The sequence below is a fragment of the Eublepharis macularius genome, chromosome 9, assembly GCF_028583425.1.
Source record: "Eublepharis macularius isolate TG4126 chromosome 9, MPM_Emac_v1.0, whole genome shotgun sequence".
Lineage (NCBI taxonomy): Eukaryota > Metazoa > Chordata > Lepidosauria > Squamata > Eublepharidae > Eublepharis > Eublepharis macularius.
The window spans coordinates 107,976,686-108,001,202 of record NC_072798.1 but is presented as its reverse complement, the minus strand read 5'-3'; the positions used below and the strand labels follow the sequence as shown (position 1 = coordinate 108,001,202).

General features: G+C 48.5%; 1 protein-coding gene across 1 annotated transcript in view; it reads right to left on the bottom strand.

The window, feature by feature from the left end:
* Positions 1 to 596: 596 nt before the first annotated feature.
* Positions 597 to 24,517, bottom strand: part of ELAPOR2 (endosome-lysosome associated apoptosis and autophagy regulator family member 2) — a 121,269-nt gene continuing 97,348 nt past the window's right edge. Inside the window, exons 16-22 of the mRNA XM_054988728.1 lie at positions 20,882 to 21,071; positions 19,450 to 19,546; positions 18,131 to 18,232; positions 12,433 to 12,559; positions 10,581 to 10,759; positions 2,662 to 2,827; positions 597 to 656 (exon numbers count right to left, since the gene is read on the bottom strand). Of these exons, the coding sequence (XP_054844703.1) occupies positions 597 to 656; positions 2,662 to 2,827; positions 10,581 to 10,759; positions 12,433 to 12,559; positions 18,131 to 18,232; positions 19,450 to 19,546; positions 20,882 to 21,071 (921 nt within the window). The remainder of the gene's footprint in view (positions 657 to 2,661; positions 2,828 to 10,580; positions 10,760 to 12,432; positions 12,560 to 18,130; positions 18,233 to 19,449; positions 19,547 to 20,881; positions 21,072 to 24,517) is intronic.

The following is a 24,517-nucleotide window of genomic DNA, read 5'->3' as shown; positions in this document are numbered from 1 at the left end:
AGCCATTCCCCAAAGCGGCTGTGTGGCTGCAGGGAACTGTTTAAAAACCTGCACATCTGGCTTGACCCAGAGCTGCAGCCTGCACACAGCTGTAGTAACTCTGAGGAAACTTCCAAGCCTTTTGAAAACTCCACCAGCTTTACCACTGGGATGGAAGAGCTGGAAGCAAAGAGGTACAAACGATGCCTAAACGAAGCACATGTAAAATGTGTACCAAGTACAAACTGTCTCTCTTTCACAGGGCTGCCCAACATAGGTGGAAAAAAGGGGGTACCATTAAAGTGAAGCAAGCCACCAATTTAGTTTCGGGAGGCACCTTCCATGTTATCTACCTCAGGCAAAATGTCTTGGCCAACTCTGCACACATTTCTTTTTCTCCCTGAGTTGAAAGTCACCCCTGGCTGTTGTGACTCAAATGCTTTGCTTTGTGTTCCTTTTGGCAAGTTATTCAGTCCCATGATAAGGCCACTTTGTCCTTCCGTTCTTCTCGTAGAGTGCTGCACGGCATTTCTCACTGGAGACCCCCAGTCGCATTTCAACCGTGATCCCATATAAACAGAAATCTGGTTTGCTGGTTCAAAGGCAGAGGTGAGTCTTCATATATTCTGAGATCCTGAGGATTTCATTTGCACAGATTCATAATGGTTGTCCTTCTCCTGCATTGAAAAAGACAAGGTTGTTTCTAAGGCTACGTGCGATGCCCCTGTCCTGCTCATACAGGGGAACTAAAGTAAGGGCACACCAGTTAGGGACAAAAAATCCAAACAAGGCAATTACCGGTGTAAAGGAACTCAAGGTTCCAAACTTCTCTTATAGAAATATGTCATTTATATTCATATAAGGTGCAAAGTGCTCTAAGTGTACGTTCAATAAATACCAATAAATAACAATGAATAACACACAGTCAATTTCACTAGTAAAGTGCACAAATATATAACTGAGTCCAACTTGTAGAATTTAGTAGTCCAGGTTCCTATGAGGAGGAGGTATATATTGCACAACTGCCAAATGTTGATATCCACCTCCACCTCCTTTCAGCTCAGCTACGGGTTTCAGCCAGCTGAAATCATCTCTCAGCGGCAGTGTTTTACGCTGCATCTCGGATAGGGGCGGGAGCAACTCCTTACCTGCAGCCATTGGGCTATATTGGGGAGGTGGATATCAACATTTGGCAGTTGTGCAATATATACCTCCTCCTCATAGGAACCTGGACTACTAAATTCTACAAGTTGGACTCTGTTATATATTTGTGCACTTTACTAGTGAAATTGACTGTGTGTTATTCATTGTTATTTATTGAATGTACACTTAGAGCACTTTGCACCTTATATGAATATAAATGACATATTTCTATAAGTGAAGTTTGGAACCTTGAGTTCCTTTACACCGGTAATTGCCTTGTTTGGATTTTTCATACAGGGGAACTGCCAGGGCTCTCCCACCCAAAGGACTAATGAAGCACACATCTGTTTAAGTCCAACCCAAGAGGTGACTTGACGGCAACAGGTCTCCTGCAGGCTGAGAGCCAAAACACACATTGAGAAACACCCGGGTTCAGCACGTGTTCTCTTACCTCAAGGTTTTCCGGGATCTGTAGGCGTCCTGGAAGCTTAAAGTTTAGCATTTACAGAGCAGTAGGAAGGGGAAGGGAAATACAGGTGCCTGTATTTCCCTTCCCCTTCCTGCTGCTCTGTAAATGCTAAACTTTAAGCTTCCAGGACACCTACAGATCCCGGCAAACATTGAGGTAAGAGAACACGTGCTGAACGTGTGTTTTGGCTCTGAGTCTAGTCGCATTTTGGGGGAGGATGGCGGGTCTGGCAACATACCTCTGAAGCCTTTATGCATTCAAAAACGTAAACTGTGATTAAGTGTGAACAAGCTTTAGCTATGCACATGCTCAGCACACCAAGGATAGGTTTCATGGCAAAACCCCAGCTATGTTGCTCTGTGTTTTGTGGGAAAGCCCCAGACATCATGTATTTGCAGACTCTGGATTCGGGCATGTGGAGCACCGTGCCAATAAAGAAAAAAACAGGTCGCCTGCTTGTACCGGCAGTTCTTCAAGAGTTCCGATGAGCTCTGCACTTTGCACAGAGGGATTCCTGTTGGGAGAGGGTGGGCAAACAGCAATTGACAACCCTCCTGCTGAAGCCTGTAGAGATTCTCTACCCACTTGTTAGCTGAAGGAGCTACCACAGGCTTTAACCAAGGCTCCTTCACCTGCTTCAACCAGGTAGGCAGCATCGTGAGGGAGGTGCTTCTGATCCAGAACCACTGAGCCCGACAGCAAGACCCAGCAGCTGAGAACATTGTCCATCAGTGACCAGTGATCAGACGCACAGAGGCCACAAAAGTGTAATAATATTTTCTAAAAACATGATGTGAGAAATAAAGTGCCAGACCTGGATCTCAGATTGCCACAGGTAGGTTGTGTAGCATTGTCATTTTTTTTATCTTAAAGATTTTAATTGCCTAAATTGCTGTTTTACAGAAGCCACCCTGAGCTTTGGAAAGGCAAGATGTAAACCATCTCTAATCAGTAATGTGGGAATAACAGTGAGTAATTCAACAGTGGTGTTTTGAGAACAAAACAAAGTAACAATTTGCACACTTATAAAAGAACTCTGTCCGGGCAGTCACCCTACGAGCAGCACTCACCTTTGTTGCCAAGGATTTGAGTTTTCCTAGCAAGGACTGTTTGTTGGAATAAACTACTTCCTCTTCGATATCTTCCCCTTCCATGATAGCACAGCTGTCAGCAGCTGGAAGCTCACATTCTTTTGAATTGGCAGTCATCACCAATTTGGAATATTTATACTCTAGCCTGAAGGTATAAATGCAGAGAGTGCTTGTTTTGTGTCTGCATGCCACATTCTAATAACCATCAAACAGCAAGAGAACGCTCGTAATGCAGACTATGAACAGACCATATTCTAGACTTCTAGAATTTTGCAAGTAGAATTTATATATATATTTATTTATATTATATTCTGCTTCCAGGCCCCTGCCCCTTCAGGCTCATGCCTGCCCACATCAAAAGCCACTGGTAATGATGAGCTCAGAGTCACAGCCGTGATAGTCTGCTCCAGTGTGTGGCAAGAGTGTGTGAGACACCTGAACTTGTTCCTGCCTTCCTGGAACCTCTCCCCGCCCCCATTTCTGCTCCAGTGAGCTGTAATACCTGGGGGCACCAGCCACTCTGTTGTGGATTAACATACAGAAACTGGATGGGCACCCTCTGTGCCGCCGCCACCCCCCCTTCCGTCCACCTCCAAAGGTCTGAGTGACCAGATGGGGGTGGTGCAAAGGCGTCACAGACTTTTCGATCTAAGGGACAAAAACGTTATGGGGAAAATGAAGAGGGAACAGATGTTATGGTTGATCCATCAGTTCAAAGAGAATGGGCGGGGGGAGGGGTCTGGATGAGAGAAATTAAAGGAAGGCAATAAGGAAAACAAAACCCTAATCCTGCTAGCTCAAATTTCCCCCCACTTTATTCCACTTCATTTAAACTTTTAATTTAAGAGCTGCACTGTAACTTTTCTGATAGTGAATGTCCTAGTTATTGATTATATTGTACTCATTTGGAGTGTGGAATCCGCTTTGGATCTCTGTGAGAAAGATGGACTATAAATTGTTGTTGTTAATGAAGGAGTGGACTTGAAGGCCCCTCCTGTGCCTTCTGGTTGGCCTCCAGGAGGTCAGAAAAAAACCCATAGCTGCCCCAAGTTTCTTCTGAGCAACACTGCCCCTTCCCTTCCTTCCCCTGGAACCTCAAATAAACTGAATATCACTTACTGCCTCCAGTGACTCAGAGAGTATCTCCTGCTAAACGGAGTCCCACGTTTAGAACTCTGCACTAGACATGGGCACAAAATTGGAAAAACCCAAAACGAGAGTTTTGTGTCTTGTCATGATCCACAAATTGCGAATCATGAAATTTCATGAAATTGACATTTGCCGAAATGTTTCATCAGTTTCATGATTCGTCAAAACCCGGGGCATTTCAACGGCCCCCTTCATACCTGGAGATGCCAAACTTGTACGGAGACTTCAGCAGGCTCTCTTCTACCCACCCTCCAAGTTTGTAATACGTTGATCAGGTGGGTCAACTGGAAGGGTGGGAAGGGAAGCGCTGCCAGAGTGCATGACTGAAACGGGGACCAGGAGTTGCTGGATCAGAGGAGGACGAAGGACCAGCCGTGCTGTGGAGCTGAGCTGGGAAGATGGAATGAGGGGTGGACGGCAGGCAGGGATAGTCCCAAGAGTTTGGGATGTAGAAGAGAAGCTGGATGTTTCTCCAAAACCCTGCCATTCATTCGGAGATGTGCCCTAAGGGGCGTCCACAAGAGACGGCATGTGGGTTTTGTTGGTGGCCACCCCTCTAGCATGTGGGTTTTGTAAGTCCCACTCTTGGGGATGGCCGCCGATGAAACTCACCAGCCAGACATGGAAGCACTGAATGGACAGAGGTTGGGGGGGGGACGGTACTCTGATGGAACAGATGGACGGATGGACTCTTGCCTGCTGCCTGTCCGCAGAACCCACCATACGAACATGGTGGCACCTATGGATACCGTCCCACATTTATTTGGGGAGAAGCATCGAGGATAGAAAAAATGCCCAGCCTTCATTCTGAGGAGGGCTGGTGGTGGCTGATGAGAACCCACCTGCCAGACGTGGCAGGACAGCATGGACGGATGGACAGACGGATGCCTCCCCCTTTGGGGGAGGAAATTCTACGTGCCCGGGGGGGCGTCTCCCTCACCCCGGGACATGCATGGGAGGGTGAGACGGATGGATGCCTCCCCCTTGGGGGGAGGAAATTCTAAATCCCTGGGGAGGAGAAGAGACAGTCCCAAGGACAGCAGCGCCTGCAGTACATGCCCCAGCACACATGCCCCTGCAAAGGAGCGGTGGCTTCCAACAGAACCCACTCACCGTACATGGTGGCGCTCCCCTTGGGAGGGAGGAAATTCTAAATGCCCGAGGGATCATCTCCCTCACCCCAGGCCATGCATGGGAGGATGAGATAGACAGATGGACACCTCCCTCTTGGAGGGAGGAAATTCTAAATGCCCGGGGGGGGACATCTCCTTCACCCTGGGACAGCAGAGTCACACAACAGAATCATGCCCGCCGGTCACACCTTTCCAGACGGCACAGGTTCTTAAAATAAGGTCTCTGCACAGCTGAACTATGCCCTCACCCCCTGCTAGGGACCAACATGGACCTACAGAACCCACTTGCCGGACGTGGCGGCACCGGCAGAACCCCTGCCCCATGTCGGGGAGGGGAGGAGACAGTTCCCGGCATGGAGTCAGCAGGGCAGCATAGGTGAGCTATGCCCATCCCCCATGCTGAGGAGTCATGGCTGCCAGCGCCCACAGAACCTACCTTCCAGACATGGCGTTACCAACGGATGCCCTCCACACCCTCTCAAGAGGGACCAGTGTTCAAAATAAGACTCCGCCTCCTGCCAGTAAAACTCACCAGTTGGAGTTGGTGGCATTGACAGATGCCTCCCGCTCTTTGATTTGCAGCAGTACCTACCACAGCACACAATTGAAACAGGCACCCTCCCAGTGAGGAGATATTTGACAGTGCTACAGACCAACTGACATGGCCTTCCCCCTCAACGATGTGTGAGTGGCCCAAACAGAGCCTGACAGTGGACCACTTTACTTTTGGCACAGGAGGGACATAACCCACAGACCCCTTACAATTCAGGACAGGTGCTCCAAGAAAGAATATCAGTCCTGTGAGCCCTTGGGTGAGGATCCCACTAAGCTTGGCCCCAGAGCTTGACTGACGCTCAAGAGTGCACAGACACCCTGCCATTCAAGACAGGTGCTCAAAGAAAGAGTAAGGAGGAACACAAACAAAAGGTTGTTCCGTGTGAGCCTCCAGGGAAGGTGCCCACACTCAGCATTGCCCCAAAGCCAGGTGTTGGCCCCAAGACTGGCACCCATGGTGCCACAGACAAAATCACCCCCAGGTGCCTAGTTCCTCAGCCCAGCCTTGATCATGGCGGCGATGTTCCTCCCCGTGTGATCATCATCCATCCCCCGTGCCTGAAGCATAACCACTCCATACCCTGGCTGCAAGGGCAGCACCTCACCCGGGGCCCTGGTGTTTCCCTGGGGCAGTGGAGGTCCTGCAGTTGCCACCAATGGGCAGTGCGGGCAAGGTAGCCATGATGGCAGCTGCTCAACATATCTGCCGTGAAATGCATGGTTCAAACTTTGGCATGTGACAGCTCCCAAGCAACCATCTCTCGCACCATCTCTCACCATCTCTCGCAACCATCTCTCGCACACTGTGGTAGAGGTCGGGAATGACTCACCGGCCAATGGTCCGCCGCAACAGCATTATAAACCAGGGGGTGGAATGATGCAGCAGCCTCTGAAAGCCCACACCGTCCACAATAGACAAAGGGAGTCTTTCCAGGGCAATCATCTCTACCAGCACACAAGTGCCTGCCTCCTGAGCCCTCCCTCTGACTCTTTTGATAGGCATCGTCCCCGACCCTGAGGGGACAACCTCCTGCAAGGTATCTTGCCTGGACGTTCCACTCGCAGCACCCTCAGAGCAAGGCTTCTTGCTCGGGGGGGACTCCTGTGACCTTCCCCCTTCTTTCTGATCAGGAGCCGTCCTCTTCCACCCGCCAGATGACTCAGGTTGATCCGGAGGCAGCAGGCTCGGGTGGTGCCTCTGCAGATGCAAGCAGAGGGCAGTTGACGACAGGTGCTTGGGATAACAGCCCCTACACACCAGCATATCACAGGAATGGCACCGCACTGCACAGGGGTCGTTGGGAAGGGGCTGGAAGTGCTGCAACAGTGCCTGACTGAAATGGCGACTGAGAGTTGGCGAGTCAGGATTACTGGCCACGGTGCGGTGCAGGGCTGGGAAGACAGAGTGAGGGGCGGACTGCAGGCAGGGACAGTCCCAAGAATTTGGGATTTGGAGGAGCTGGATGTCTCCCCCAAACCTCACCATTCCTACTGAGATTCCCCCTCATCTTCCTCAAAAATTTTGAGGAGATCCAGTTCCACTCCCGCCAGCAGTGAGACCTGTTCTGCCTCCTCCACTGCCCCTGCAGGAAGATTTACTGCAGCTGGAGTCTCTGGTGCCCCCAAGACCTCCCCCCTAGTATCGGTGGGGTCTGATGGGCAACCAGGACAAGCTGTGCCCTTCCTCCCCCCACGACCAAAGTTACAAAGGTAACTTTGAGGAGTTTCTGCGCTCAGGTGACGAAGCCGCACAAGGCTGTGCCCAAGTGAAAGGCAGTGGCCCTGGGACTGGCCTTGGGGGGAGAGCCCCTGAACACAACAGAGACACCTGCCCAGGCAGGAGAGGTGCTCAAAGTAAAAATGAGATGTACACAGTGGGTGCACAAAACAAGAGTCAGCTGAGCCAAACAGGTGCACAGCAAGCAAGAGAGAGAAAGCAAACAGAAAAGGAGTCAGGACCTCAGGCAAGGAACCCACACCAAGCTGGGCCCCAGAGTCAGGCAGTGGTCCTGAGAATGGGGTGGGGGAGAGCCCTGATCTGCCGCACAGACACCTGACCAGGCAGCACAGGTGGTCAACTTAAAAGAAAATAGAAGAGAGTGTGAGACCTCAAGTGAGGAACCCACACCAACTGGGCCCCAGAGCCAAGCAGTGGCCCTGAGACTGGCCTTGGGGGGAGAGCCCCTAAACACTACAAAGACACCTGCCCAGGTGAGAGAGGTGCTCAAAATAAAAATGAGATACACACAGTGGGTGCACAAAACAAGAGTGAGCTGCACCAGAGTCAAGTGCACAACAAGAGAGAAAGAAAACAGAAGAGAGTGAGGCCCTCTGGAACCCACACAAAGCTGCACCCCAGAGCTAGGCAGTGGCCCTGAGACTGGGCTTGGAGGGTGAGGCCCTAAACCAGAACCAAAGGAAACAGTAAGAGTGTGAGCCCTCAAAAGAACAGAGAAAGAACTGAGAAGAAACAAAGACAAGCAAATAAAAAAAAGAGGAGGCCTAGGCCCCAGAGCCAGGCTAAGGCCTGAGGCTAGGGTGGGGTGGGGTGGGGGGAAAGGCACCCTCACCCAAAGACTTTCCCACAGCAAGGCCAAGAGCTGCAAATAAGAGGCTTCATTCAGTCTCTTTAAAGCAGCAGCAGCCAAAAGCACAATCCCAAATCCTTCCACACACTCTCCCACTCCCATCCCAGCAACAGGTCCTCCTCCCTCTCCCTCTGTCTACTGGGACTGAAACACGAGGCAGAGAGAGGTGCCCTTTATAAAAAACACTGACATAGAACAGAACAGGAGGTCTGTGGTTGGCTGACAGACCTGCCTAACAGGGTTTGGAGGGGTGAGATTGGTGTGCCCATGGCTACAGAAGGCCCACCTCCTTGGTTGCCTAGGGGATTGACCCGCAGCTCCTGGCTGTATAGGGCAGAATGGAAGCGCTCTCCCGATGGCTAGGAGAGCTGCGAATCAAGGGTAAGTGGGCTATGATTGGGGTTTCCAATGCCAAAAAAAGGTCTGGGCCCATTGTTGCCTATGGAATCAATGGATCGGTGCCAGCCTGTCTGCAATTATGAATAGTTCATGAAGCGAACGAAACAGGCCAGAAAGTCGTGAATTTCGTGATAACTGCAACCCCACAAAACGCGGTTTCACGATACATGAAATGGCCCGTTTTGTGACGAAATTTGCTTCGTATTCCGATTCGTGCCCATGTCTACTCTGCACTCGCCCTACCATTCAAAGGTACTGCTGTGCTTGCCCTCTTTGCTCCCCAAGCTAGAGGACAAGGCATGATCTACTCACAGCCTCACAAATTTGAGCGATCCTGGGACTGAGAGCCTCCCCTCTGCCTCTCCCCAGTACCACACTTCAGACAGCAAGATGGAATAGTGGGGAGGGTCTACAGAGTCAGGCTCAATTCAGTCCACACATCAGGCTCAAAGATCAGGCTTATATTCAAAATAGAAGAACGTTTAATAAAAGAGTCTGTTCAAGCATTCCAGCTGAACAAAACAAAAGGTAAAGACACATATTCCTCTTTCTCCACACTAGGTACTTATCCTAAACAGGACTGACTAGCTTTACTTGAAGTTGCAATAGTTTAAAGTCCTGCATTCCCTTAATTCACATGGCTGGGACTTCTCTCCATTGTTCTTTGTCATGAAGACAAGGTGGACATGATGGAGCCCCCAGGTGTAAGTCGAGTCTTTCACAGCTTGTGACTCCCTGGTCAGAAGCGGGAAGCTAAGAGAGCGAAGATATGAGACCACCAAGGAAGACCGTCCGGGACTGCTGTGCAGAGGAAGGCAACGACAAACCACCTCTGCTCCTCTCTTACCTAAAAAGCCCTGGGATCGGGGTCGCTATGAGTCAGCTGTGACTCAATGGCCCCTTCTTCTTCTTCTTCTACCTCCGCCCCACCCCCTTGGGATGACCTTACTGTCCTTTTCTGTCCCAAAGGAAGGTCTTTCCTTCTATCACTTTAGTCTTTCCAGCTTTATGGCTCTAGATGGGACTAAGTAGCAGGGTATAAATGGTTGCAAATCATTGTCCTGCTTTAGCCAGTGCTATTAATCATCTGTGGTGGGACCTCGGCAGCTTCTTCCTTCTCCCTCTACTCTCTACAAGATTGCCCCTGGGCTCCTGAGAGTGGTCACCATTATTGAAATACTGGGGTGAATTCTGGGGTACCTCGACATTAAGCACCGGCAGCCTTGTTCTTATTTGGGTCCAAAAGCAGCTTGTCTCTTTCGTGCAGGATCGACTTGTCCCAAAATGTTCTCCAGCATCTAATAAATCTAATCCATCCGTTCCGGCACCACCACCAACACACACACATGTATTGTGACTCCTGATTTCCACCTGAGCACAGAATGGTCAGCTTTTCTGAGAATGCTACCTTGCTGGTGCTGGACTTTGTGCTGTTGCCTAGCAATCTAGTTTTGGTGATGACGTGCATCATAGTCATGGATTCCTCTTCTTCTCCATTACCTACCTACCCACCCGCCTACCTAGATGTCCCCTGAAGACCAGAGAAGCAAATCAAAGTATGAGTGGCTGAGGGAAAGTACCTTGAGTTAGTGACTGATTTATGATAGACACCAATGGCTCCTTTATGTGGTCTTTACCAGTTTTCAGTAGCCAGGATGGGCCATGGATCCAGAGTACAAGTAGTGGCCTTCACAGATGCTAGAATTCTGTCAACATTTATCAGTGTGGCTGGATCAAAATGATCGTACAGTGTGTTAAGCATTACTGTACCTGCTCCTTCTACAGCCTTTACCACAGACTGACACACAGACATTTAGCAAACAAAGCTTCTTCCATTATTTTACTTCCACACCAGGAAATGTTTCACCCTCTAAATTCCTGTATGTCAGGCTGCTGTGATAGGTGCAGTGCCGGCGAGGATAAAGGAAGAGGAGGCAACCTGACCAGCAGCAGACAGGTGGAACTCTTGCTGCAGGGAGCCCATCTGAGCCTCTGCACGGAGGCCGCGGTGCCCCAGAGACAGTGTGCCCATCTGGCGCTACACGCCAAGGCTCAGGCTGTACACTCTACTCACTTCTGGTTCTTCTTCCAGAAATAGCAGATTAAGGCAATCAGCAGGACAGCCAGGAATGCCCCGACTGCAGCTCCAACTTTCAGCCAGAAGTCCACCATCTCACACTGGACGATCTTCTTTTCAGGCAAAGGTACACCTTTTACACATAGCTTTGGCTCGTTCCAGAAATATAAAATCTCCTAAGGGAAGGAGGGAGGGAGGGAGGAAGGGAGGAAGGAAGTCAGAGGCTTTAGGTCAGTAAAAATTAGATAACTTGCCACAAGAAATGAATTAACACAATAATCAAAGACTCCTGTGAGCCTACAGCTGCCCCCCCCCCCGAGTTCACCTGCATAAATCCATGCTCTGGCTTTGCCTTTCTTTCTGTGATCAGCAACTCCACAAAATGACATAGGCTCATCCTTCAAAGGAGAGGGCACCTGCCCATCGGTGAATGGCTCCCACACAAACACAGGGATCAGTTGCCCTAAGAGTGGAATTCTTACCCCTGCCCACTCTAAAATTAAGTGTCCCAGATATCAGAAGACACAGAAACACTGTCTGAGGCCCAGAGAACTTATGCCTACAGACAGTACTAGAGAGGGGAGGCTGTCAGCGACTGGTTAGTGGCTATGGGGCTATTGTCTCTTCTAAAAAAAAAAAAAAGATTAAGCAAGAATCTGGCTTGTACTTTTCCGAAACAGAAGAGATGGTTATTCTCTTTTTCCCGTGGATTGAAAAGAATCCGGACAGCGTCCCAGTCCGTTTCAGGCTGGTCAGTTGCAGAGTCTCCGCGGTCCTAAGCAAACCATTCCCCAAAAGAATGTGCCGATATAAATGCGTTCCCTTCCCGTAAACAGTGTTGCTTGAGAGAGACTTGAGCGTCCCTCTGCTTTCTCCTTGTTTCCCTGGGTGAGTGTGTGTGCAGGATCCGAAATCAAGGTCCATTTATTTTAAATGAGGCTCAGATAAATAGTATGAGGTGGCTGGGGAGAAACGACTTAACAGGCATCCCCCCAAAAGTCACTCAAAGGACTGGAAAACTGCAGCAAGAGCAAACGATGCCTATTCCAATTCCAAAATTAATTATACAAATCAGAAAAGAGATGGCGTTGTAGGACTCCAGGTGCAGCCGATCCATTGACAGAGCAGAACAGGCAAGGGCTCCACCTTAACATGCCAACGTTGACATTCCAGGACACTGAAAGCCAAATGTGGCAACCACATCATTGCCTGACCTCTGAATACCCAAATACAAACTCGGGGTCTCGGGTGGCCTCTATGGGGTGGCAGGACTGTTCTTGCTTGGACTACCTACACACAGAATGCCTGAAGTCACAGCAACAGCTGTACGCACACTGCCTTCCTTCACTGCTGTGTCGTGTATACAGCGCCACATACAGACATACTCTGTTGCGCTGAGGGAGGCGGTGTGGGGATGATGGCAGGGCCTGTGGCTACTTTCTTGGTAGCAGTGGAGATTCCACCCCACAGGGCAGGGGCTGCAGCTCCGAAGCTGAGCATCCGCTTTGCATGCAGAGGGTCCCAGATCCGGTATCCAGCATCCCCAGCTGATGTGAAAGGCCACTTCTGGAGACCCTGCCGGCCAGAGGAGGCAAGCCCGACCTTGACAGACCAAGGGCCTGTCTCCCTAGAAGGCAGGTTCGTTCATGGCCGAGGTCTCTCCTGCTCCCTGTACTAGGACCCGAAGAGTACACCTCTAGTGGATTCTACATTTTTCTGGCTCGCCCATCTGAACTTTCCCTGTAATGCAGTTTGGGAGCTCATTTTCCACTTATTTCCCAGCACTGGTTCTGAAAGCATACGAGTCCCTCTGTAAGCCCATGGCCTGAATGAGCCACCGGCCCCTTACCTGGTGTCCTTCCTTACAAGCGCCTTCAATCTCGTGGTAATCCAGCTCTGTGCACCAGGGGCAGGCTTCCGCACTTTCCCACAAGAAGTAGAACGAGCAACCATCACAGGTGCCCGCGGGACACAAGCTAGAAGAGAAGCCGTTCATTCAGAAAGTTTATACAGCACATTAAATTTCAGACCATCTAGATTAGATTAATATTCAGAAAAACAAAAAAACAACCCAACATTTAAAATAAAAAGGGGAAAGCAACATGCAGATTTTAAAGGATAACACCAATTAACTCCATGGCAGTCATCAGGCTCACTCCTTGGTTATCCCAAGGCTGAGTCAATACTGCATTCGCTCAGATTTTTGTGGCTGTGGCTCAGTGGAAGAGCCTCTGCCTAGCATGCTTGAGGCCCCATGTTCAGTCCCCGGAATCTCATTAAAAGGACGAGACAACAGATGATGCGAAAGACCCCGGAGAGCTGCTGCCCATATGAGCAGAGGCACCGCCGACCTCGACGGACTGGTGGTCAGAGGCAGCCGCTTCATGTGTGTTCACGTGTCGTGCTATCAAGAAACATTCAGCAACAGCAAAGTGGGTGCTAGATCAAATCAAGCCTGAATTCTCCTTAGAAGCTAAAATGACAAAGCTGAGGCTATCGTACTTCCGTCACATCATGAGAAGACGAGACTCTCTGGAAAAGTCAGTAACGCTAGAAAAAGTGGAAGGCGGCAGGAAAAGAGGAAGACCTAAAACAAGGTGGCTGGACTCAATAAAAGAAGCTGCGTCCTCCCGTTTGCAGCATCTGAGCAAGCCTGTTAATGATAGGACGTTTTGGAGGTCTTTCATTCATAGGTCGGAGGCGAGTTGATGGCACATAACACACAAAGGTAGTACAACTGGAATTTCCAGACAGGAGATTAAGTATATGATTACTATTCATCTAGTTAGGAAATATTGAAAGAAAGGAGGTTAGCAAAGAAGATCTTAGACTGCCAGAGATTTCATGAAAATAAGAAAATGTTCCACATGAGACCCACACCCCTTTGTCCACACAGAATACTGGAAAATCTGCCAGATCAATCTATGACTGGTTCCGCATGGAAACAAGCAAAAGAAAAGAAGATCAGGGGACTGTGAGGGAGCATAAATATTTACTGACAACAGGTGGTGTGGGCCTAAAGCCCAAGTGCTGAAGGGAACAGATTCCTTTTGACACCTGTTATAAGATGTTTCCAGTGAATTAATTCAAGCTGCTTTTTAACCAAGGTACAAGCTCTATTAAGCCCAAACTCAAAACCTGGCACTGAAAAGCTTAATTGGAATACACAGATTGGCTCCAAGTACTGTTGAAGGAGTCAGAGCACAGCCACATCTAAGAGGGGTGGGAGAGGATGTGAAGGGCAAGGGTGGATAGCTATCTATGCTAGCTTTTAGGCAGAGAACGGATGTGGCTACGTATCTGGGGTGCCAAACAATGAACGGAGGAAAGGCTTGGACCCATGTGGGCACCTCAGACAGGAGATGGGCTATAATTTTTGCCTAAAAGACCTGGTAAGGTGAGGGGATATGTTGCCCAGCACTGGAGATCAAAAAAATCCTCTCAGATCTCAAGTTGTCACTGTTTAGATTTAGGGGGAAACGTTATTTTAGGCCCTTTTCGCACTTACGGTTTAAACCGCTATTTATGAGCATTCACCGTGATCGCTATGGCTTTGGCATGGCACCCCCACATTCCACACTGTCCGAGGCAGTTCCAGTTTGGTGCCTTGTTTTTCACTTTGAAGCCTCGGAGCAGTTCTGGGCTTTCGGGCCTTTGCAATGCATGTCACACCTCTTCTTTTTTTCCCTTTGAGCAGGCATAGTAAAATTGCAATGTTGGAACCCATCTCCTCCCCTGTATTTGCTGATTGGGCTGAGAACAAACATGTGGACAAGGGGGAACCAATAGATGTTGTCTACCTGGACTTCCAGAAAACTTTTGATAAATTGTCGAAGGCTTTCACAGCCGGAGAACAATGGTTGTATAGCCACGGGCTGTATAGCCATGGTCTTAGCATTGTAGTTCACAGACTGTGACACTGAGAGATCTCTGTCTTTTGGTGCTACACCTCTGAAGATGCCAGCCACAGATGCTGGTGAAACGTCAGGAACTACAATGCCAAGACCACGGCTATACAGCCCGGAAAATCCACAACAGCCATCGCTTTTGATAAAGTTCCTCATCAAAGGCTGATAAGTAAGCTCAATAGTCATGGGGTAAAAGGACAAGTCCTCTTGTGGATCAAAAACTGGCTAACGAATAGGAAACAGAGAGTGAGTATAAATGGGCAATATTCACAGTGGAGGGTGGTAAGCAGTGGGGTACCGGAGGGCTCACTAGTGGGTCTGGTGCTTTTTAACTTGTTCATTAATGATTTGGAGTTGGGAGTAAGCTGTGAAGTGGCTGTTTGCAGATGACACTAAATTGTTCGGGGTGGTGAGAACCAGGGAGGATTGTGAGGCACTCCAAAGGGATCTGTCAAGGCTGGGCGAGTGGGCGTCAATGTGACAAATGAGGTTCAACATGGCCAAGTGCAACGTAATGCACATTGGGGCCAAAAATTCCAAATATAAATACACCATGATGGGGTCCAAACTGGCGGAGTCTGACCAAGAGAGACATCTTGGAGTCATGATGGATAACTCACTGAAAATGTCAATACAGTGTGCGACGGCACTAAAAAAGGCCAAGGCTATGCTGGGGATTATTAGGAAGGGAATTGAAAACAAATCAGCTAGTATCATAATGCCCCTGTATAAATCAATGGTATGGCCTCATTTGGAATACTGTGTACAATTCTGGTCACCACACCTCAAAAAAGATGATATATCCCTGGAGAAAGTGCAGAAAAGGGCAACTAGAATGATTAAAGGGGTGAAACACTTCCCCTATGAAGAAAGGTTAAAGCGCTTGGGGCTCTTTAGCTTGGAGAGACGACGACTGAGGGGTGACATGATAGAGGTTTACAAGATTATGCATGGGATAGAGAAGGTAGAGAAAGAAGTATTTTTCTCCCTTTCTCACAATACAAGAACTCGTGGGCAGTGCACTCAATGAAATTGCTGAGCAGTTGAGTTAGAACGGATAAAAGGAAGTACTTCTTCACCCGAAGAGTGATTAACACATGGAATTCACTGCCACAGGAGGTGGTGGCAGCTTCAAGCACAGATGGCTTCAAGAAGGGATTGGATAAACATATGTAGCAGAGGTCCATCAGTGGCTATTAGCCACAAGGTATAGATGGAACTCTCTGTCTAGGGCAGTGATGCTCTGTATTCTTGGTGTTTTGTGGGGGTGGGGGGGAGGCAATCAGTGGGAGGGCTTCTGGTGTCCCTTCCCCACTGGCAGACCTCTTGATGACACCTGGGGGTTTTTTTGGCCGCTGTGTGACGCAGAGTGTTGGACTGGATGGGCCATTGGCCTGATCCAACATGGCTTTTCTTATGTTCTTATGTGAAGCAATTGGTGGTGGAGTTCTGGGGGGAAACATGTACTTTTTGTGCTTGTTCCACTCCCATTTATTTTTTTTAAGCCAAGCCAAGAAAGGATTAAAATGCTGCTGCTTCATCCCTCCCAGCAGCTTCCCTGCCGTTTTGTTTTGCAAACGGCTGTGTAAAACACCTGGGGTTTTTCTGGCATTAGCAGAAGACACTGGGAGGGAGGGGAAAGCAGTCATTTAACCCTTTTCTGGCTTTTAAAGCCAGGAGAAATGAGGAGTAACATTCTTACAACACAGCAAGGTTACAACTCATTCCCGGCTTTAAAAAAAGAGAGAGTGTGCACATACCCTCGAGGGAGGAAGGGGAAAGCAGCCATTTAACCCTTTCCTGGCTTTTAAAGCCAGCAGGGAAGAAGCATCAAGGTTAGGAATCATTCGTGGCTTTGGGGGGGGGAAGAGTGTGTGTCTGTGTGCCTGAGAGGAAGGAAGCCAACGGAGAAGCAGCCTTATGACCCTTACTTCGCTTTACTGAAAAAATGGAAGAAAAGGGGTTCAGAGAGCTGAGGAGGGTGGGAGTGGTTAATTCCATTTAGACCAATCAGCTCCAGGGGAAAAGGAGAGTGGGGGAGAGAAGAGAAGCAGAAGGGGAGTATAGGGTTCACACTGACATTAATTGGGCCAGACGCGACTCAGCAGCGGCTTCACAAATAAAATCACGGCATGTCTGTGGAGGAAAAATTGTGGATACCACAGACAAACATTGGTACTGAGTCCCATGACTACCTTGCATGTGTGAAACTCCTGCAAACATGGGAAGCAGAACAGATACTGAAAGGCTTTAAAGTCCCCATGTGAATAAGACTTTAGATGAATGATAATTTATGTGAAGAGATTCAGCAACTCAGTAGACAGTAAAGACTTTTAAAGCTTGCCATACACAACAGCCCAAAGGGAAAGTAAAATAGTATCATCAGCATAAGGACAGGTTCTAGATGGCCCGCCAGTCTGGGAACATGCAGGCTCTCCGCATTAAATTCTGAAGGGAGGTTGTAAAGGTATACGTGAAAGCGTCCTCCCTTGGCAACTCCAACTGTATTGGTTAAATAGCCCTTGGGGCTACGGTGCACCCTCAGCTCAGGGTGCATAGCGATATTTAAACAAATTAAGAAGCCTGAGTGGCCTTCATTTTCCCGTAGAAGAAAAATGCTGTTGAGTGATATGCATTTGGAAATGGTCTGTTCCCTCCTAACAATTTCCGGAAGTAGGATGGCATCTACACTTGCGCATGCGCGCACGTACACACACACGCACACACTATCTGCTTTGTGGGTTGGATGCCAGGGATCTGTTCTTCTGATATTAGAGAAAGGCACCAAGCACCAGAGGAAGTTCCGTGCAGATCCTTGCCATTCAAAACTATATTGATGATTTTCTGGAAATAAAGTAATTGTAGCCAGAGCACTGCTAAAAACAACTGTCTCTCTTCTCGTCCACGCACAAGAAAGCCTTCCCACAAGAAAATGATGGCGACGCAACAGGCAGAGACGACATCTTTCTTGTCAACAGGCCTCTGGGATTCTGCTCCTGTCTCAGGAGAGAAACATCCGGACTTAGATGTGCCAGCGATGATCAGAAAAGGCTGCTGGGTACAGGCCCTCCTGTTGGCAGCCTATCGTATCTTTTTGTAAGCTATTTTCTGAGGTTTTTTTGATTAACCAACAACATTGACGTGCTGCCATTGAAAGGTTTCGTTGTGCAAGTCACACATACAGGGCCGACTCACAATGATATGGATACATCTTCTAGTCCACCACTGTGAAAGACTTAAACTGCAGAGGATGGCGGGCCGTCCAAAAGTCCTGCTTCCAAGGGGAGGACACCTGGGGGCATTTGGGGACAGGGGTGTACAGTCCACGCGAAGTTTCACCCATGCAAGCCATACTTAATATAAGAGCTCCTATGGCTGTTCTTTTATTTCCTTTTCTTATTCTCTGAGTCGCTGTCAAATCCTCATTAAAAGCAAAACTCAGTGCAAATTCAGCAGGCCAGCAATTCAGTTCCTGAACTTCAGAGGGAGACAAAAAGAACTTCCATAGGCAACAAGTGACATTACTTAGGCTAGGCAGACACAATCAAAGCTGTATCTCCCTCAGGTTACCCATTTCAGGAATTAAAAGGTAGGAAGACCTCACGGAGCCCCAGTGACATTATTAATCACAAGGAGTACCTGGGAACTGAAATTTCCCCTTGGCTGGGTTTTGCAGGATCACACCTCAGTGTCACAACAGAAGTACGTCCAATTTCACAGGCGGCTGTAACTCCTGAAGATCTGCAAAGAAATAAGGTGTTCAATGGAACAGGTTTTTTTTCTTCCTTTGGCAATTTTTGAAGCAGCTCTTCTGGTGCAGCCAACTCCTCAAGGACTTGGCCATGTCTGCCTCCTCCAGCAATAACTGAGGCCTTCTCATGCCTTCACTTCAAGCTCAGTCCCAAGTTGGAATTTTGGAGAAAGCCAAGAAATGCTCATTTCCACTATCCATGAATCTCCCATGGACTACAATATCCACATGAGATGTAACATCTCCAGGGCTCATTTCCAGGGGGAATGCACCGGAACACCGTTCCGGCAGTTCCCCCAACAGTCAGGCAGCACAGCCCACCTGACTGTTCCCCTGGAGGGTTCCCCTGCCTGGCACCAACCCAATCCGGGCCGTTTTGGCCACGATCCGGGCCCAAAGGAGCCCAAAATGGCAACTTTCAGCCATTTTGGGCCATTTTCTGCCAGGATCTGGGCCAAAATGGACAGGATTGGGTCAGTGCCAGGTGAGGGAACCCTCTCCTGCCTGGCATTGACCTGGTCTGGGCTGTTTTGGCCCTGATTCGGGCCCAAACGGGCCCCAAATGGCCATTTTTGGCCATTTGAGGCCCATTTCAGCCAGGGTCAGGGCGAAAATCACCAGGACTGGGTCAGTGCCTGGCGGGAGACCCCTCCCTTGCCCAGCACTGACACAATCTGGGCTGTTTTGCTCCCGATCCAGGCCAAACGGGCCCCAAATGGCAAAAAAATTGCCATTTTGGGCCCGTTTTGGCCTAGATTGGGGCCAAAATGGCCCTGATCGGGCCATTGCCAGGTGGGGGAATACTCCCCCATCTGGCAGCAGCCGAATCTCAGCCATTTTGGCCCAATCAAGGGGCATGGAATATGCTAATGATTTATGCTAATGAGCTCCTGCAGCTCTTTTTCTACGAAATGTCCCCTGAACATTTCATTTCCTAAATTAGGTTACAGAAGTTCATCATAGTATTTGCATGGGAGTGAGAGAAACAGAAGAGTCAATCAAGGGAGTTGAATCTGATAAACAGAAATATGGTTGTCTTTTATATAGTGCTTTGGATATGGCTGTAATAAATTCTGGATTTTAATAAATCCTAGCTTGGTCTACTGTTACTAATGTTTATTTTCTCTGAACTTCTACATTTCTATGTACTTTTACATTTTGCATATTAAACTTGATACATTTGTAGGAGAGAGACACTTATACCTACTTGTAATAGAAATGCACATCGGGTATCCTGCTTTCGGACTGATTAAACATTTCTGGATTAACATTAATACTTCCCAGATTTGTTTCTATAGTAGCTCCTGGACGGAAAAAAAAAGGAATTATATTCAATGGAACAATAAACACATTAAATTCAGCATAGAATTTATAAAATTGGCTGTGAAATTTGATTTGATAAAATGGAATTGGTCCTGTGCTCAGCGCAGCTGTTTTCTAGAAACTGTAATATAGATTTCAAGGAAAATCCACCAAATACATGGAAAACAAGATTTAACCCCGGAACTAAATGCCACGCGATTCGCCATTCACGGCTCACTCCCGAATGTCTCCAGTGTGGGCCTTATGGAAGGGCAGCTGTTCACTTCAATGTCAATCAAGTGAGCCAATTAATCCACCACAGTTGATTAATCAACCAAGGTCCATCAGGGATGCTGAGAAATGTGATGCAAACAAGATCACCCGTCAAACTTGCCAGGCGTTGACAGGCAAGCCCAACCCTTGATCAGATTTCAGGTGCCAGGCTGAACACATTTGCACTTGTCCAGTAGCCGTTTATGAGACTTCCTGGCATAATTTGCTCCACATGGGCAGGCTGAGACTTGGGGCAATGGTCACTAATGAACGCACGGTCATGGATGGGACATTAAAGGAAGGCCTGATGACTCGCAGTTGGCCCCCTCTTTGCACCTGTGTAGTCAAGAGGGTCACAAGAATCCCAACTCTGTGACTATGAGTGACAACTGGGAACCTCAAAGAATTCTTCTTAGCAAAGAACCAACCAATTAAAAAGGAAACAAAAAATGTTAAAAATCTTGGCATACCCTACATGACAACAACCAGCAAAGTGACAGGGATTCTGAAAAGGAGGCACCTCGGGGCTTGAAAAGTCCTGGCCTTTGCAAACTCTGCTCACTGCTAAGAGAGGAAGAGCCAAAATAGGAGGGAGACTCAGGACCAAAGAGGAGGACAGAAGACAAGTCAGGCCGGGCACTGGCGACGGACCCATGCAGAAGAACAGAAGGAGAAGATCCCGCATTTGTGTGTGTGCAGAATGCTTGTGGGGGCAGTGCACACCCCTTAGATTCACTGGAACTTTGAAAGGGAATACAAGTTCCCACTGAAACCGCCATCTAATATTTGGCCAGGTTGACTGCAACTGGAGAACAGCTGAACTGACAGGGGGCCAAAAGTCTTTAGTCTCTAGGCAAAATTACAGAGCTTGTGTTATACACACACCGTTGAACACTGAGGTTTAGAAGCAACAGGAAAGCAAATCCAACATCCTCACAAAGGGCAGTTTTCAAAGCTGTCAAGTGTAGTCTCTGGATCAGCTCATGTGACACCACGAGCCTCCCTCCTCTCTACTTTGGAGACCCTCACTCTTGACGGGACAAGCGGAAGAGTAACGCCCTCACCAAGAAACGTGTCGGCGAGGCTGCTGGACTGAAGCGCCAGAGCAGTTCGGAAGCCCTTGCTGTCCGGGGGGATGATCGTCGACTGGCAGACAAAAGCCGTCACAACGTTGGAGTAATATTCTGACTCTGCCACCATGTCCTTCAGAGTAATATCGGTTATATTGTCCGCACAAAGTGCTGTCTTTTCTCCCTGAAGGAGTTAAATGGAAAAAGAAGGGATAAGTGTGTTGCTTTCATGCAGGATTTTCTAACATCTTGTGAATCAGAGGTCATAACATTAAGCTGAACTCCCATGAAAGAACCAGTTCACACAGCCATCCCCTTTCACAAATATTTAATCAGAAGCAGTGCCGGGAAACGATTTCTTTTCTGTTCATCAAGACCCCATAATGAATTGCCCTGCAGATTACATGCAGGTCAGGCTTCAGATAATGGCAAACGGGGGACCAGCAGGGACTTGCAGAGGGCATCCCGTTTCCCCCTCCCCTACTGTTTTCCCTTCCCCTTCCCTGACAGCCCCCATAACCTCATCCTAACCCTAACCCTAACCCTAACCCTTTCCTCCTCCCACACAAGCCAATCCACCTTTACCTGTTCCCTGTCTTCAGCTTTTCCTCCTTCCCTCTCCCTGGGCCAGGAAAACTATGGCCGAGCTGCAGAGTGGGGAACCTGCAAGGACCTTGTGGGGAGACCTCACAGTCCCCTGCAGGCCCCCCTCTACGCGGTTTCATCCTCTCCTGGCAATGCCCATAGCCTCACCTTTACCCGCTGCCTTCTCTCCTCCCCAAACCACCAATCAACCTACCTTTGACCTGTTCCCTGTCTTCAGCTGTATTCATTTATTTATTTATTTTATCTCCCACCTCTCTCCACAGTGGGGATCTAAAGCAGCTTGCATCGTTCTCCACTTGATCTCTGCAAAAACTCCGTGAGGGTTAGGGTTAGGCACAGAGTGTGCAGCTGGCCCAAGATCACCAGAGCGCGCCCACTGCATGGCGAGCCTGGTTCTCCCGTATCCTAGTCTGATATTCTAACCACATTCTAACCACTACATACCCCACCTTCATGGGGTGGCGGCTGTTGAACAGTAACAAGCAGGTGAGCCTAAATGAGTTATGCAAGTTGCATGGTAGCAAGTTGCCCAGTGCTGGGTCTGGCCCCAATGAGTCTCCCTCAAAGGCCAAAACAGCCCCGGGAAGGACGCTGCTGTCAGCATATCTGCCATGCATCAACTGCAATGTGTTATAGTATTGTGCTGCAGTGCCTCTGAGTAGGTGCAACGTGAAACCTGTATTCTGTCTGCTTTGTTGCTAACCGCTTATCTCTCAGGCAAGGTGTTTTGGAGGCGAGTTCCTGTTGAAGCCGGGGAAAATGACCCTGGACTAAACGCAGAGACTGAGTAGGACTCCTTTCTCTCCCCCTCCCTTCTGCCCATGCCATGCGCGCCAAAACCTTCAACGGCCTCTTCTTCCCATCGGGGGGGGGGCAGAGACAGTGCCCTGTAACTGACCCTGCATTATTACCTTTAGGCATTCCAGCCAATTCCTGTCATACTATCAGTACGAGCTGGGTCTGTCCAGGAGGGCTCGCTACAATAAGAAAAACTTCTACAGATATGTGAGAAGCAAACGCAAGGGGGAAAGAGGCAATTAGATTGCTGTTGGGAGTGGAAGGAGAACAGAGAAAAAGCAGACAGGCTTAATGACTTTTTTGGCTCTGTTTTCTTCATGAAGAACTTGAGCCCGTCTAGTGATGGTAGTAGACATGACAGGACAACTGGGGGGCTAGTTGACATTGACAGAGAGGTTGTGGAGAGGCACCTGGCTGCACTGGATGAATACAAATCCCCTGGGCCGGATGGGGTGCACCCAAGAACGCTCAAAGAACTTTCTAGAGAATTTGCGGAACCCCTGTCCATCATCTTCAAGGCCTCCTGGAGGACTGAAGATGTTCCACTAGATTGGAGAAGAGCTAATGTTATCCCAATCTTCAAGAAAGGGAAGAAGGAGGATCCGGGAAACTACAGGCCGGTCAGTCTGACTTCTGTTGCTGGGAAGATATTAGAACAGATTTTAAAGGGATCGATCTGTAAGCATCTGAAGAACCGCTTAGTGATCTGGAGAAGTCAACATGGTTTTGTCCCTAACAGATCTTGTCAGACCAACCTGGTTTCCTTCTTTGATTGAATGACGAGCTTAGTGGATCGTGGGAACTCTGTTGACGTGATTTACCTGGATTTCAGTAAAGCTTTTGATAAGGTGCCCCATGACATTCTAATAGGTAAACTGGAAGACTGCCGACTGGACTATAGGACAGTTCAGTGGATAGGGAACTGGTTAGAGGACCGCACCCAAAGAGTGGTGGTCAACAGCGTTTCGTCAGATTGGAGGGAGGTGTCCAGTGGGGTGCCGCAGGGCTCGGTTTTGGGCCCAGTACTTTTCAATATTTTTATCAATGATCTGGATGAAGGAGTTGAAGAGCTGCTCATTAAATTTGCTGATGATACCAAATTGGGAGTAGCAAACACCCAAGAAGACAGAATTAAATTCAACAAGACCTGAATACTCTGGAGAAGTGGGCGGTTGTGAACAGGATGCAATTCAACATAGGTAAGTGCACAGTATTACATCTGGGCCACAAAAATATAAGCACAAATACAGTATGGAGGATATACTTCTGGTTAGTAGTGTATGTAAAAGAGATCTTGGGGTAAGAGTGGACTGTAAACTGAATATGAGCAGTCAATGTGATGCGGTGGCAAAAAAGGCTAATTCAATCCTGGGTTGTATCAAAAAGGCCATTGCATTGAAATCGCAGGAGGTCATAGTCCCTCTCTATACTGCCTTGGTCAGGCCACACTTGTAGTGCTGTGTGCAGTTCTGGAGGCCTCACTTCAAAAAGGATGTGGCCAAAATCAAGAGGATGCAGAGGAGAGCAACAAGGATGATCAGGTGTCTGGAGACTGAGCCCTACGAGGAAGGGCTGAGGGCCTTGGGAATGTTTAGTTTGGAGAAGAGGAGATTGAGGGGGGACATGATTGCTCTCTTTAAATATCTGAAAGGCTGTCATTTGGAGGAGGGCAAGGAGCTGTTCCAGTTGGCAGCAGAGGGTAGGATCTGAAGCAATGGGATTAAATTACATACAGAAAGGTACTGGCTGGATATTAGGAAAAACTTTTTCACAGTCAGAGTAGTTCAAAGGTGGAATCAGCTGCCTAGGGAGGTGGTGAGCTCCCCTTCACTGGCAGTTTTCAAGAAGAGGCTGGATGAATATTTGTCAGGGATGCTTTAGGCTCATCCTGCATTGGGCAGGGGGTTGGACTAGAAAGTCTGTATGGCCCCTTCCAACTCTGGGATTCTGTAATTCTGCGATTGTTGACTACTCTGTTCTGCTTCCCATGTTTGCAGCAGTTTCACATTTGCAAGGTAGTCATTGGACACACTGCTGGTGTCTGTCCGTAGTATCCCCGATTTTTCCCCCTGCGGATATATCGCATGTAGGGATGAGCGTTTCGGCATTCAGAATGCCGAAAGAATGCCGAAACAAAAGTGTTTCGGCTTCTTTCGGGGAATGCCGAAACGTTTCGGGGAATGCCAAAACGTTTCGGGTAGCCGAAAGAAAAAAGCCGAAACTTTT